The sequence below is a fragment of the Sminthopsis crassicaudata genome, chromosome 4 (genome assembly GCF_048593235.1).
Source record: "Sminthopsis crassicaudata isolate SCR6 chromosome 4, ASM4859323v1, whole genome shotgun sequence".
NCBI lineage: Eukaryota > Metazoa > Chordata > Mammalia > Dasyuromorphia > Dasyuridae > Sminthopsis > Sminthopsis crassicaudata.
The window spans coordinates 322,249,522-322,265,557 of NC_133620.1; the positions used below are offsets into that span (position 1 = coordinate 322,249,522).

Genomic DNA, 16,036 nt, shown 5'->3' on the forward strand with positions numbered 1-16,036 from the left:
AAGGAAGGAAGGAAGGAAGGAAGGAAGGAAGGAAGGAAGGAAGGAAGGAAGGAAGGAAGGAAGGAAGGAAGGAAGGAAGGAAGAAAGAAAGAAAGAAAGAAAGAAAGAAAGAAAGAAAGAAAGAAAGAAAGAAAGAAAGAAAGAAAGAAAGAAAGAAAGAAAGAAAGAAAGAAAGAAAGAAAGAAAGAAAAGAAAGAAAGAAAGAAAGAAAGAGAAGAAAGAAAAGAAAGAAAGGAAGGAAGGAAGGAAGGAAGGAAGGAAGGAAGGAAGGAAGGAAGGAAGGAAGGAAGGAAGGAAGGAAGGAAGGAAGGAAGGAAGGAAGGAAGGAAGGAAGGAAGGAAGGAAGAAAGAAAGGAAGGAAGGAAGGAGGGAAGGAGGGAAGGAAGAAAGGAAGAGGAAGAAAGGAAGGAAGGAAGGAAGGGAGAAAATTTTTAGTTTTTACAAACTTAATTATCTCAAGTACTCTGGATACAAAATTGGTCAGAATTGTAGAAAAAAACAGATACAGTAGCTTGCGAGTAATGCTTTATCAGAAAATGAGACAATCATCACAATAGCAGTAACTTGTGCAATGTTTTATAAAAATCTGTGTATATCCTTTGTAATGGCATTGTAAGGTAGATGGTACAAGGATAAATGTTTACTTACTAAGGGACCCAAGGCTCAGAGTGGTCATGATCACAGTTAGTAAGAGTTAGAGTCAAAATTAGTACCCAAGGTTTTTAATTCCCCGTCTAGTACTGTCTGGATAACATTATGTTTCCTCTCCAAAACACTCAAATCAATGAATATTGTCTAATGCCTTAGGTTTTAGAGCTAAGAAGAAAGGTCTGTCTACACTCTAGTTCAACCCCCTTATTTTACAGATGAGGAAATTGAAACCCAGAAAAGGGAAGTGACTGGCTTAATTATGCAGCCAAGTATCAAAACTGGCATTTGAACCAGGGCCTGCTAACTGAGGATACAGTGCTTATGCCCCCACACAGTATAGTCTGTTTGTCTGTCATTCCATACACTAGTTATGTCCACTAGTTATTCCCCAGTTTTACAACTAGGCCCCATGAATAGGTTCCCACTGGGCTGGGAACCAGGAAATCCATCTTCCCCATTTCAAATTTTGTCTCAAACACTTACTAGCTGTGTGTCCCTAGTCGCTAGTGTGACCTAGGCAAGTCACTTAACTCTCTTTGCCTCAGGTTTTTCATCCACAAAATAAGCTGGAGAAAAAAATGTCAAACCACTCCATTATCTTTGCCAAGAAAACCCCCAATGAGACCGTGAAGAATTGGACTTGACTGAACACAACTAAACAACAATAACAAAAATTAATAGCCATCCAAGTTCCTGTCTTTGTTATAAATATCAGCCAGCAACTGAACCCTTGTATTTGACATTGTATTCATAGGATCATATATCTAGAGTTGGAAAGGACATCAATAGGAAAAGGAAATCAGCACTGACAGTGTCTACTCTGCATCAGGCACTATACTAAGCCCTTTTTACAAATGGTATCTCATTTGATCCTCACAACAAGCCTATGAGATAGATGCTGTTATTATCTCCATTTTTCAGTTGGGGAAACTGAGGCAAATGGAAGTGGCTTGCCCAAGGGCTCACACAAATAATGAGTATCTGAGGTTAGGTTTGAACTATTTTTTTAAACATCAGTAACCATCTAGTTTAACCCTCTCATTTTACAGTTGAGAAAACTGAGGTCTAGGGAGTTTTGCCTGAGGTAATTCAGATAAGGAAGGATCAGAGATGAAATTTGAACTCAAGTCCTCTACCCCAGAGGTATTGTTCTTTTCATTATCCCAAGATATTGAAAATATTCTTGTCTCTTACAACTTCCACCAATTCCTGATCCATAGCAAGTGCTGGTTGATTGACTTTACATAGACAGGACCAGCAAATGTAAGCTTTTGCTGATTTAGCAGCATCCCACAGCAATGTACTTACCTTTTACAGAAAGAGAGTAATCTTTTGTGGTTTTCTCCTTGTTGTTCAGAATCACGGTACATCTGTAATTCCCTCGGTCATATAACCGAACAGCCTGAATAAAAAGGCCCTCTTCTTTGTTCCAGGAGGTAATGTTCTTGAGTAGAATATCATCCTTATAAAATAGGACTTGGAGCTGTGACTGAAGCTTCGAGGTGGCGCTGATGTCCACAAGGCATTTCAGAGTAAGGTTCTTCCCATTCTGCACTTCCCAGCCTGGCTCTGCTTTCATCTCAATTGTGTTGATGGTAAAAGCTGAATAATGAAAGATAGGGGAAAATCGTTTCAGTGAGAAGTGACATTGTCCATATAGGTAAATGACTATCATTTAATCTAATCATACTTTAGACTCCTTTCCCAGGGCCAATAAATCTCTAATAACAAGCAAGTCACAACTTCTAAACCTCAGGCTTCTTTTCTGGAAAAAGAGGAGGTAAACTTACACTTCTAAATCTGTATGTCTATGAATGTTCCTGGCCCCAACTTCAGGCCTGCATCTACTGGAACAAAATGCTAGTCTCTATCATTTATTAATGGAATCTATTTCAGTTAGTTTTTAAAGAATATGTGACCAATTTTTAAAAATTCCTCCATTTCTTGATATCCACAATGCTATAATTTTGAGCAAGCCATCTCTCCTCTCCAGACCTCAATTTCCCCTTTTATTAAAAAAAAAAAAAAAAAAAAAAAAAAAAAAAAAAAAAGGAAGTTGAATTGGGTGACTTTTAAAGTGCTTTCCATAATCTTGTTCTATTTTAATAGTTTCCCAAACCTACTAAGATAGGGAATTTTCAGTATAAAAATTCTCCCTCACGATAGATAGATTAGCAAATCCTCTATAATTTAATATTGGAGAATTGCTTGGGAACCTGAGAAGTTAAGTGATTTTCTCAATGATCACACACAGTACAAATCAGAGATAAAGCTTGAACTCTGGCCTTATTGACTCCAATACAAATTTTTTAACATCTATTTCATATTACCTTTCTAATTTGTCTTTATTTTTAAATTAAAATAACATGGGTCTGGGGGCAGTTAGGTGGCAGAGTGGATAAAGCACCAGCCCTGAAGTCAGGAGGATCCGAGTTCAAATTTGGTCTCAGACACTTAACACTTCCTAGCTTTGTGTCACTGGGCAAGTCATTTAACTCCAATTGCCTCAGCAAAAATAAATAAATAAATGAAAATTTAAAAAATAGCATGGGTCTACATCAAGAACACAGAGACATTCTGATCACCACTTAAAGCAAAAGCTTTCAAGAAAGAAGAATAATCCAAATGAAAATAGGTTTTCTGTTGTAACTTTTTTTATGAGGTTTTGTGGGATTTTGTTGGGGACAAGAGTGAAGAATCACTTTATAAGAACTAACTAAAAGAACTTGTACTTTTTGATCTAGAAAGGGAAAGTTGAGAGAAGAAATGTTTGTATGTTTGTGTGTGTGTGTGTGTGTGTGTGTGTGTGTGTGTGTGTGTGTGTGTGTAGTTCAATCATGGTACATCTGTAATTCCCTCGGTCATATAATCGAACAGCCTGAATAAAAAAGCCCTCTTCTTTGTTCCAGGAGGTAATGTTCTTGAGTAGAATATCATCCTTATAAAATAGGACTTGGAGCTGTGACTGAAGCTTCGAGGTAGCGCTGATGTCCACAAGGCATTTCAGAGTAAGGATCTATGCTTTCCTCAGGGCCAGTATCCAGTCTACCAATGTAAACTGCAACTTCTGTCCCAACCTCATAGAAGGTCCTTAAGGTTGTTATGGCTGAAAATTTCATTTCTCTGCCATACCTTGTGATCCTCAGATGACAGACATATAGTCCATCACAGATCTTGCACACAATCAAACAAAATAACCATCTGTCACCATAGAAGGTGTAAACATAGACATCTTAATGACAGTCCCCACAATCATCACTTCTTTCTCTTTGATTTTCAGTCTTTTCCTAACTACTGCTTCTTTCTTTGCTTGCTGCCTACAAATATGACCATCTATTCCAAACGCAAAAATCTTTCACCTGCTCTTACTATTCCCTCAGGCTATTGCCCTATACCTTTCCTCTCTTTCTGGAAGAAAATGCTAAGGAAAAAAATGTCTATATTAACTGCCTTCCTTTTCTCATCGCTCACTTGTAAATCCTTTGCAATCTGGTTTCTTTCTCATCATTTCTCTTTTCAAAAATTCCAGTGATCACTAAATTTCAAAATCTGCTGGATTTTTCTCAGTGCTCATTTTTGTTCACCTCTCTGTAACATATTATTGTTGATCATCCTTCCTCTCCCTCTGAATATTCTCCCCTCGATATGTTTTCATGACATAGTTCTTTCCTCATTCTCTACTGGCTCTGACTTGTTTTCCTTTCCTGGATCATCTTCCCTTACTAAGTATGGGTATTTTCCAAAGTTCCAGGGATCTATCTCCTCTTCCCTCTCTTTCTACTCTCATTTGCTGACCTCATCATATACAAAATTGTACATCCAAAGCAGAACTCACCATCGTTCTCCACCAAATTCTCTTCCAACTTCTCCATTTCTCTTTGGGACATCTTCCCAATCACGCAAGTTCCCAACCTCAGTGTCATTGTCAGCTCCTCAGTCATATTCACCCCATGTGATTGTGCAATTATCAAGTCTTACCATTTCCACTTCCATGCTTCTCTAACATTTATACCTTTCGATCCACGCACACATTCTCTATTCTAGATCATGGCCTCATCATTTTTCACCTAGATTATTGAGAGAACCTCCTAGTTTGTGTCCCTGCCTCACTGCAAGCCATCCTTGACTTAGCTACCAAAATAGTTTCCCTCTTCAATAAACTCCATAGAAAACATGAGATAATATGTTTTCATATATGCATATATATGTAATATATGTATATATGCACATATATGTATTGATTTATGTTAGGATTACTAGGTGAGAACTCAGGTTGTCTGGACAGTGACAAGGTGAGAACTCAGGTTGTCTGGACAATGACAAGGTGAGAACTCAGGATGACTTGATAATTCTCTGGCTCAGATTCTTAAGAGGAGCAAACTCATTGGTTGGAGTACTTCTTCCCAAACCTGAATTCTCACCTTGTCATTGTCCAGACAACCTGAGTTCTCACCTTGTCACTGTCCAGACAACCTGAGTTCTCACCTAGTAATCCTAACAGATTTATATATGTGTATTGTGTGTATATATGTAAACATAAATATATCTGTGCTTAACTATAACCAGCTTGGGAGAGGTAGAAGGAAAATAAACGAGGGAAAAAAAAATGAAGTAAAAAGTATACAGGAGAGAACAAAAAAATCTACAAGGAAGCAAAGATGGACAACTATGAAAACAATGTGTTTTATTATTATATGTGCTCTCTTGAAATGGAAATTTATTGTTACATATTCTGAATTCTCTCATATGTTCTGATGTGCACATGACAATTTTTTTTATTTAAAACTTAAACAGAAAATGAAATTTTAAAAATCAATTAATTAAAATCAATTCCATTGGTTCCTTTTGATTACTAGGATTAGAGATAGGGTAGAAGAACCAAACCTGTTATTTCATTAGTACAAACTGTTTACACAGAGGAATTTCCATCCAGAAGAGTCAGCACTGCTGCTACAATTTATAATCTTAAGAGATTCTTGAAAGCTATCTAAAGCACTCTGAGATTAAGTGACTTGCCTAGAGTTATATAGGTCCAGTCTGTCAGAGGTAGTACTTGAGTTCAAATCTTCCTAGATGCAAGGCCATTATGTGTTTTATATATACTTGTTCAAATATAAATCCTTTGTTTGGCATTCAAACCCCTTCACAACTTAACAACTAACCTCCTTTCCAGTTTTATTGCAATTGTAGCCTGCTTTTCAAGATTTAACAATTCCAAACTTGCAAGGTATGGACATAGATATTTGGGGAAAACTTTATTGTCTAAGGGAATAGAGACGGGGAGGACTGCTGTATCTCCCAAAGCATGTTACACATATGATCTAGACAGGCTCTTTCCTTCTATTTTTAAATATGATGATTCATTTCTCAAATGTCCTCCATGTCAGGAGTGTAGGCTCTGGTCATATTAGTCTTTTAGGATGCTTAGTTTCCTCCAAAATTCAGGTGCAATACCACCTTCTACATGAAGTTTTCCCTGTGCCTCTATTTTATATCTTTCTATATATGTAAGCACATTGAAATCAGGGACACTTTACAGGCATATATATAATAAGTAAATTCTTCTTGGCTGTTCAATTGATATGTTCCTAAATTCCAATATATTTGAATGAAGAAGTGCCCTATAAAACTTAAATAAAGTAAGCTTAGAACAAATAAAAATCAATCAAAAGCTTTTATTAAGCATCTACTACAGATAAACTACAACCAAGAGTCAAATCTTGCCAGGTCTACTTTTGTAGAGCCTACTATAAAAATGTAAAAATCATTTAGTTGAAATGATAGGCATATAAAAGCAGACAGGATTTGGCTGGCCATCTCCTAGTCTATGATGTTTTAAGGCACCTTGCTAGGAGTTGAGGATAAGAATACAACGGAATAATCTCTTTTTTAAAGAAACTTACATTTAATAATAAACACACATATGAATAGATGAATGATAAATCATTTATCAAATAAGGACTAGCATTGTAGTAAGCACTAAGGATACAAATCCCAAAGAAAATTAAGTCCCTGAAATTGGCATTCTAATAGGGGAAGATAATATACATAGAAGGAGAGGCTGAGGAAGGACACTGTGGTCTAAAAAATTACAGACATAGTATGTAAGACTACATGGAAGTAGACTGACACAGCACACCCAGGAACAATGACCAAGATGATTTGATTCTGTTCCAAAACTGGAGACCAGAGCCAGGGGGAGGCAGTTGTTAAGAGAACGTATGTAGAAATATATACAGAATAAAGAAAAAGAGAATAAATACTAAGAAGTTATATACAAAATAGGGGGAAAGGACACTAGCAGTGAAAAAGAGGCAGCAGAGACCAGGTAAGGCTTCGTGCATAAGGCTGGGCTTAACTTACATCTTGAAAATAAAGAGGAATTCTCTAATTTTTTTTCCCTGAGGCAATTGGGGGTAAGTAATGTCACACAGCTAGGAAGTGTTAAGTGTTTGAGACCAGATTTGAACTTGGGTCCTCCTGAATTCAGGGCTGGTGCTCTCCCCACTGCATCCCCTAGATGCCCCAGAATTCTCTAATTTAATAAGGTGTGATGTTTGTCTGAAATAAAGCGGTCACAGCTATGTGATTAAGAGAAGTGGGAAAAAAACATCAAGATGTGGCAAATGACTGGATATATGAGGTGAAGGAAAGTGAAGAGCTGGGGATAACTTCACAGTTAGAAATCTGGGGTACCTTTGATAGAAATAAGGGAGTTCCGAATAGGATGTGTTTGGGGGAGGGGTAGATAATGCATTCTGTTTTAGACATATTGAGCTTGAGCTGTTTCTGAAGCATTCAGAGTATTTCACACAATAGGTAACCAATTTATAGACTCAAAAGGAAGATTCACTGGCATATAAATCAACCTAAAGGCTAGTTTGGAGGGGGATGCCCTTCACCTTTAATGTCTTACATCCTTGCAGTCACTGCTGGCAAACAACCCTGACTCTGATCTATAATGGAAGCTCCCTGTATTCTCATATTTCTTTGCCTGAAGTGTGACCTCTGTTCTTTGTTCCTTTCCCCCAGAATAAGGACTCTACTACCTGGTCCCCCTACCGATGAATTCAGGAAGCTTTGTGGCACATTAGAGAGTTAACTTTGATTCATGATTCTTAGATTTGTTTTGTATCCTCTATGAATCTGAGCCATACTATGGGTTCTATGAGTACCTGCTTAGTTAAATTGATTTAGACTGAATACTGGCGTGGACCAGCTGGTTTTCATCCTGGGTGAGCACCCAACACTTACATTAACTTATTCAATCAATCAAAAAATAATCCATTAAGTATCTACTATATCCCCAAGACTGTGTCTTATAAGTACTGAGAATACAAAGAAGTGCAAAAAAAAGTTCCCTCCCCTCAAAATGTTAATCTAAAAGGGAAAGAAAACATGCAAACAACTATGTATAAAAAAACAGGTTAAACTGCAGATATCCAACAGAGAGTTAGCATTAGCATCAAGGGAGGCAGTGAAAAATTTTTTGCAAAGCAGATATTTTGGCTGGAACTTGAAGCCAAAAAAGCCATGAAGCAGAGATGGAGAGAGACAGAATACCAAGCATAGGGGACAGCAACAAAACACTCCAAGAGGGGTGATGCAGTCTTGTGCAAGGAATAGCAAGGAGTTACTGGACCATGGAGGATGGCAGTATTGTTATTATTGAATTCTTTGACCAGACAAGAACTCCCTATCTTGCTAAGGCTCACAGATGTCAATCTTGAGAACAAAGAAATGAAGGCCAAGCTCTCACAAGTGAAAGAGCAGAATGGACATTCTAACCCAGATCCTCTAACCTAGTCCACTTTTCACTTCCCTTCCTGGTAGATCTTATTTTTCAGACACAAATACGTAAATAAGTGTATTTTTATAGGCAAGAGAAATGCCTATTGGACTGTTGGGGTACAACTAGAAAATGCAAAGTTCTGAAGAACAGTTAGATATTCTGGAAAGTAGTTAAAAAAAAAAAAAAACTTTTCTCCTTGAAAGAATTGGGAGGTAAAGATCTGAAAAAAAGATTTAAAGGGGACATCATAAATAATAATAACAAATTGATAAATAACTTATGAAATTATGATATAGGGTAAATATAACCAGTTCTTTGAGTATTCCCCATGAAAAACTAGGATTGCAGCAAGGAACGAGGCTGCAAATACACTTTAATAAGGCACAGAGAGTACAGAGACAAACAGTGAAAAGAGAATGCAGAAGTAGATGGTGTGGGAATAGAGATGTGGTTGTAAAGGAAGGAAGGTAGCATGGGGAAGAAAATGGAGAAAGGAATTGGCACATATAGTCTCTCATGTAACCATGGCATGTATGGATCTTTAGGAGATGGAAGAGTATTCAAAAATTGGGGGTCTCATTTTCATAGGGTTTTTTGAGGAAAGATTCTTGGAGTTAGTTCATTAACATATCTAAATCATCTCAAAGTTGCCAGGAAAACTTTAAAGTTAATGTGTGCATATCATCTCAAATTATCCACATCATTCGATGTATTGCTGATCTTACTACTGATATATGGAACTTAACTGAAATTTAGACATCATAGGATTAAAAATCCCTGAGAGTAAAATCTAGATAATTTCTCCTAATTCAGCACATATTTACTAAGACGTGGTTAATAAATTATACATTTGCAAATTATGTTCCCTTGGTCTTTAAGACTTCTAGGTTCCCCTTTGCAATATTACTTTCTTCTATTGCTATCATCTACTGGCTACTTATAAACTCATTAAAAAGTACTAGACATTGAATTCTCAAGCTGAATTACCAAGCATTCAAATTCTAATGCAGAAAGCACAACTCCAATAATCTATGTTGTTCAAATGCCAAACATATGTTTGCCTAAAAGACTATTTTGCAGAGAACTCACACATGGAACAATATAGTGACCCTCTTGAAGTCTCTCTAAAGAACTTTGGGGTTGATTCTAAGACACAGAAGGCCATGGCACAGACCACCCAACATGAAAGAAAGCATTGTACTCTATGAACAAAGTATAATTTCAGTAGTTCAAAGGAAACATGAGATGTACAAATTTAGAGACATTTTGACTCTAAAATGTTTATATGGACTATTGATGCCCAAGCTTCTGAACTTGTATTGGTCTGATCAGTCACAGTGGGACACACTGTACCTTGATCCCAATGTAATGATGTCATTCTGGTCTTCAAGCACGAAGAAAACCAACTTATAAACTTATTGTACTGACTGGATGGGGATGGAGCAAGGTGAGGTAGAAGGACCAGAACAAGCTACAATTTTAACATCATAAAAGAATAACAACTAGCATTTATACTCTAAGGTCCACAAAGCACTTTTCAAATATCTTATTGTGAAAAGCAGCTTGCTCTTGAGAAAACAAAAAGAAAAACCTGGAAATTCCTCCATGAAGTCAAGCAAAGTGAAATGTACTATGTATAAAGTAATAGCAGTGTTCCAGGATGATCAGCTATAAATGCCTTTGCTATTCTCAGGAAATCCACAACTATTTTGAAGGACTTAATGATGAAAAATCCTATACAAAGCCAGAGAAGAAACGGATTGTGTCTGAATACAGATTGAATCATTCTCTGTCTCTTTCTCTCTCCATCATCTGTCTGTCTGTCTTTCTGTCCATCTTTCTCTCTGTGTGTCTCTGTCTCTTTCTTTCTCTCTCTCATTCTTTTTCTCTCATTCTCTCTTTTTAAAACTATTTTTCTTGAGGGTTTTTTTTATTAGGGTAAGAGATCTATGTTTTCTTTTACAACATGATTTTTAGGGAAATATTTTACATAACTCCACATGTAATTTCTTAATGAGGATAAGGATAAGGGAGAGAATCTGGAACTCAAAAGCTTTTTTAAACAATGTAAAATTTATTTTAATGTAACTGGGGAAAGCATTAAATAAATAAATAGGTAGATAGATAGATAAATAAATATTTTAAAAACAAAAGATTATTCCATTTTATTTTCACAAGGACCCTAGAAAATAAGTGCTATTATTATCCTCATTTTATAGATAAGAAAATTGAGGTTGGCAGAGTTTAAATAACTTGCTTAGGATCACATTGCTGCTAAGTGTCAAAGGTTAGATTTTAACTTCAGTCTTCTTGATTCTATCATCCCCTGTGCTACCTACCCAATTTTCATCAAGTATTTGAATGGTTAAAAGTCTTTGCCCCTTGAAAGAAGGATGGGAAGTAGTAAGGATGATGGAGAGGAGGATTTATCTGAGAAGAAAAGTCGAAGAAGGTGTATGATAGTTTTTAGGATGTGAGAGAAGGATTAAACTTCTTAATCCCAGAGACACAACTGAGACCAGTAGGAGAAAGTTATAGAAGATTTAAATGGGATCTTAGTGCATTTTAAAGTTTTAATAATGCCTAATTTAATTTTTGTTCTATAAGAAATGATGAGCAGAATGATTTCAGAAAAGCCTAGAAAGACTTACATAAGCTGATGCTAAGTAAAGTACATAGAACCAAGAGTACAGTATGCAAAGCAACAACAAGATAATGTGATGATCAATTGTGATGGACTTGGCTCTTTTCAACAATGAAGTGATTCAAGGAAATTCCAGTAGACTTGTGATAGAAAGAGCCAACCACATCCAAGAAAAGAACTATGGAGACTAAAGGTGCATTAAACATAATATTTTCATCTTTTTGTTATTTGTTTGCTTGTTTTTTTTCTCTTTCTCAAAGTTTTTTTCTTTTGATCTGATTTTTCTTATGCAAGATAATGAATATGGAAATATGTTTAGCAAAATTGTTTATGTTTAACCTAAATTGGATTTCTTGTTGTCTAAAGGAGGAGGAAGGAGAGGAAAGGAGAAAAAAGGGAACAAGATTTTGCAAAGGTGAAAGTTGAAAACTATTTTTGTATGTATTTGTCAAAACAGAAAGCTATTACAAAATAATTATTAATTTAATAGTCTTAAACTATTAAAGAGCAGAGCAAGAATACAGGACCTAAAGTCAAGAAGATACTCTTTCTAAGTTCAAATCTGGTCTCACACACTTACTAGCTATCTGATCCTGTGCAAAGTTTGCCTGGAGAAAGGAAATGGCAAACTACTCCAATAGCTCTGCAAAGAAAATTCTAAAACAGGTCACACAAAGAGTAGAGCACAACGAAAAAGTTACTGAACAACAATAAATAATTAAAGTTTAAAATTGAGCAAAGAGCTTTGGGACATTCTGTATAAAAGAAATGTTCCACTTTTATTAGAGTTCCATTTTTTAAAATGGAAAGGACTACCCTAAGTTCCTTATCACTAGAAGACTTCGAGTCTAGAGGGACCATTTATAGATTAATTTGATGAGATTCACAGTTTAGATAAGAATTGGATGAACTGTCATAATTCTGGGATTCAGTGGTTTCCTGATTACTGCTCTTCTCCCCTCTCAAGGAAAAGGCAAGATCTGTGTCTAATAGAATGCTGCAATCTATGAACAGAGAAGACCAGCAGCCAAGGCCCAGGCTTTCCTTAAGAACCAGCTCCATCTGCACAAATATGGGTGTAGCTACAGTAGTAAAGGTCTTCCTCTCTTCCTGGGTCTTATCACTCTGAGCCGCTTGACAATAAGACAGCCAGACCGCTGGTATAACAGCGACCAGGGACAGACCCCTAGTTTTCCCATTCTTTACTGCCCTTCTCCACTGTTCTTTGATAGCTACATTCCCACCCAACTTTCTGGACTTAAATGAGATCCCACAAAATCAGTCATTCCCATATGCAGCTGGTCAGTTCTGTTGATTTAGAGATGAATCTTTTAAGACTAAATCATGTTTGTCACTCACCATGGGAACCAATGAGTTTCCCTCAGCTGCATGACCATTATGTCTGTCCCTCAACTCACTGGCTTATTTAAGGTGACTCACTGAGATGAAATCAGTGCACCACCTGGCTCTTTCCCTCTCCTCCTTCAGGGGCAAGGGGAATCCTCCACCATTCCCAACTAACAACAAAAGCCCTCCTGATTATGGAGGGCAGTCACTATAGAATATCACACCTGGAGGAGGCTGTAGAGAGCACCTAGTCCTATTATTTCATTTTACCGAGGAGGAAACAGGCCAAGAGAGAAGGGCTAAATGGGCACTGATGTTACTGTTAATGCTTGGGACCCTTTTGGAGGGGCAGGGAAGGAGGGTGGCAGAGACACTGGAGTGATTTGCCATTTCCTTCTCTGGTTCATTTTCCAGACGAGGAAATTGAGGCAGACAGGTGAAGTGACATAGCAAGTAAGTGGCTGAGGCCAGATTTAAACTCTGAGCTCCTGACTCCAGGCTATTCAGGCTCCACCTAACGCTCTAAATGTGCTCTGCTAAATAAAAAGCAGAATAGAATCAAGAACCACGAGGCCCTCAAATCCTGGTAATTCTTGCCAAATTTACCAAGACCACTTTTTGCTGTCATCAATTAGCAAACATTTATTGAGTATCTTCTGTGTGTCAGACACTGTGGTAAACACTAAGGAAGGAAGGATAAAAATCCAGTCCCTGTCCTCTATGGAGCTTATATTCTGAAGGAAAGAAGATATAAATGGGGGGGGGGGGGCGAGGGGAAGAAAGGGAGAGAGACAGAGAGAGAGAGAAAGAGACAAGGAGACAAAGAGAGACAGAGACAGAGAGACAGGGAGACAAAGAGAGATAGAGGAGAGGGCCAGAATCAAAGTGAGACAGAGGAAACGGAGAGACAGAGATAGAAAGAGACAGACAGACAGAGGGGAAGAGGGAGAGACAGAGAGAGACAGAGGGAAACAGAGAGACAAAGACAGAAAGGGGAGAGGAGGGAGTGATAGAGAGACAGACAGAGAGAGACACAGAGGAGAGACAGAGGAGAGGGTCAGAGTCAGAGATAGATAGAGATACACAGAAAACCACAAAGGAAACAGAGAGACAGAGAGACAGACAAACAGATAGACTGATAGAGGGAGAGGGAGAGACAGAGACAGAGAAACACAGAAAAAAAACAGAGGAGAGGGTCAGAGTCAGAGATAGAGATATATAGAAAGAGACAAAGGAAACAAAGAGACAGACATGGAGAAACAGACAGATAGACTGAGAAAGGGGAGAGGGAGAAAGACAGACAGAGGGGAAAGGGAGAGAGAGAGAAAGACAGAGACAGAGACAGAGATAAAGGAGAGGGCCAGAGTCAGAAAAAAAGACAGACAGACAGACAATCAGACAGAGGCAGACAGATACAGGGACAGAAACAACAACAACAAAAAAAAAAAAACAACCAACCAAACAAACAAACAAACAAAAAAAACAGAGAAAGAGAGAGATAGAGACACATAAAAAGAAACACAGAGACACAGAGAGATACAGAGGAGACAAAGAGAAAAATACAGAAGAGAGGACCAGAGACAGAGACACAGAGACAGAGTCAAAGAGACAGAGGCAGGGAGACAGAGACAAAGAGAAGCAAAGACAGAGACACACAAAGAGAGGACTAGAGCTACAAGACACTTGAAAGATCATGAAGTCCAACTTCCTTCATTTTACACATGAGGACACTGAAGCACAGAGAAATAAATTGACTTACCTACAATCACATAACTAATAGGTTGTCTGGAATGATTTGAACTAATTCTAACTCCACTGCTATCCTCTGCTATTCCACATTGTCTCTCTAGAAGACACTCAAATGATTTGAACATAAAGGTCAATCTACCAGCAATATATTTCCATCCATTTTTGAAGAGCCTCTGTTTTATTTCCTTCCCATTGAGTAACTGAACTCTGATGTATATAAAATTCTCCTTTGTGTTCCCAGAACTATTTAAATACATCAAACTTTCAAAATGCTAAAACAAATTTGTTATTTCCCATTATATTTCATTATCCTAACCAAATTTCCAAATATGTGATTTTTACTTTCTCAATAAATTAAACTTCAAAGATATACATACACACACTCACATACATACATACAAGCCTTATTCTCTCTAATCCTAAGATTCTGTGTTAGTGTTGGAATCACATACAAATCCAATCAATTGTTTGTAAAAAAGAAAAAAAAAATCACAGCAATGATTAAGCACTTAAACTCTGCCAGTGTCTAAAAAACAAAACAAAACAAAAAACAACAACAACAAAAAAAAAACCCTTTGTGTTCTGAATGGGAGTGAGACTGGCAATAGAAAGAGAAAATAAAGATTATGAAATGGCTCACTTTTTCCCAGAACAAAACCGATGTCCACTTGGAATTAGAATTTTCATGACATTTCCCACATTGGTGTTAAATGCAAGTATTTTGAGCAAAGACTTAAAAAAAAAAAACAAAAAAAAAACTTGTATGTTAAATGGGATCTTTTATATCTCTTTCTGATCTTCCAAAAGGGAAGTTTCTGGCATTTTATCCATCAATTAAAATTAGCACCAAATCAGTTCAATTTTAATAATAAAATTCCCAAATAGGCAACATGATAGATATAGCAGAAAGGGAACTGTCTGACTTTCCTTTGCCTCAGTTTCCTCATCTGTGAGATAAGATTAGACTACACGACTTTCAAATCCTCTTTTGCTCTGAATCTATAATCCTAGACAAGATTCTGGGCAAGACAAAAAGAAGGGAAAGAGGTAGAAAATTCCACAACTTACAGTTTTCTTGACCTTTCAGTCTTGGACCTGAAAAAAAAAAAAGATGAAGTGTCACTATCTCAAAAACTTCAAGTCCTACAAATTTAAGGACTAAAACAAAAATCAAACTTACAGAACCAAAGCATCCCCAGAAGAGCCAGATACATCTTGTCTTGGAGAAATAGCTGCCAAGTCTAGAATCTGGGAGTGCTCATTCGCTGAAGGCTAAGTTCATCCAGGAGAGCAGGTAAGAAAGGTCTTCAAAAGAGGCAATAGATTAGCAAGTCTTAGTATGAAAAGTTAAGATTCACCCTTGGAAGGTTTTTCCTCTTTGTGAATAGCAAGCGGCCAGTGGCATTCACTAGTCAGGTAATAGCTGCCATTACTGGAAACTGGAAACAATGAGCTTCTGGCCGGGATTGATAGCTACTCAGGAAATGACTGGCCTTTTCCTGAGGGGCTGCTGAACTAATTTTCTTTGTTTAGTTTCTTAAAGTATATTTGAAAACAAGAAGCACAAATGACATTTGTCTTGGCACACCTGTCAATCTTCCAGAAGGCTCCCCCACTCCCTTCCCACTTCTTCATTTTTCTAATTGAAAAAACTTTCCAATCTCTCTCTGCCTCCACCCAGTGAGATTTATCCCCTACTCACAGATATTTCTTTCCCTTTTACTATTCTCATGTTAAAGTAGGCATACAACTGCATAAAATTTTTTCCTTATTGCCAAGCTTTTGGTGATGGAAAAACACTTTATTTTGCTTTGCCAGAGTCATCAGCGTTTGCTCATTAATCATAAAATCTA

General features: G+C 37.2%; 1 protein-coding gene across 8 annotated transcripts in view; it reads right to left on the reverse strand.

Moving 5' to 3' along the window:
- The window catches only part of PECAM1 (platelet and endothelial cell adhesion molecule 1), a 111,004-nt gene that overhangs the window by 83,569 nt on the left and 11,399 nt on the right, over positions 1–16,036 (reverse strand). For 7 of the 8 annotated variants that reach the window (XR_012481119.1, XM_074260527.1, XM_074260526.1 and 4 more), the window contains exons 1-3: positions 15,364–15,673; positions 15,252–15,278; positions 1,960–2,253 (exon numbers count right to left, since the gene is read on the reverse strand). Coding sequence is in view for 7 of the 8 variants with exons in the window: in XM_074260527.1 (XP_074116628.1) it covers positions 1,960–2,253; positions 15,252–15,278; positions 15,364–15,397 (355 nt within the window). In the remaining variant the exon portion in view is untranslated. Of the gene's footprint in view, positions 1–1,959; positions 2,254–15,251; positions 15,279–15,363; positions 15,674–16,036 lie in introns of those variants that run through there. The other variant, XM_074260522.1, reaches the window with a different exon arrangement.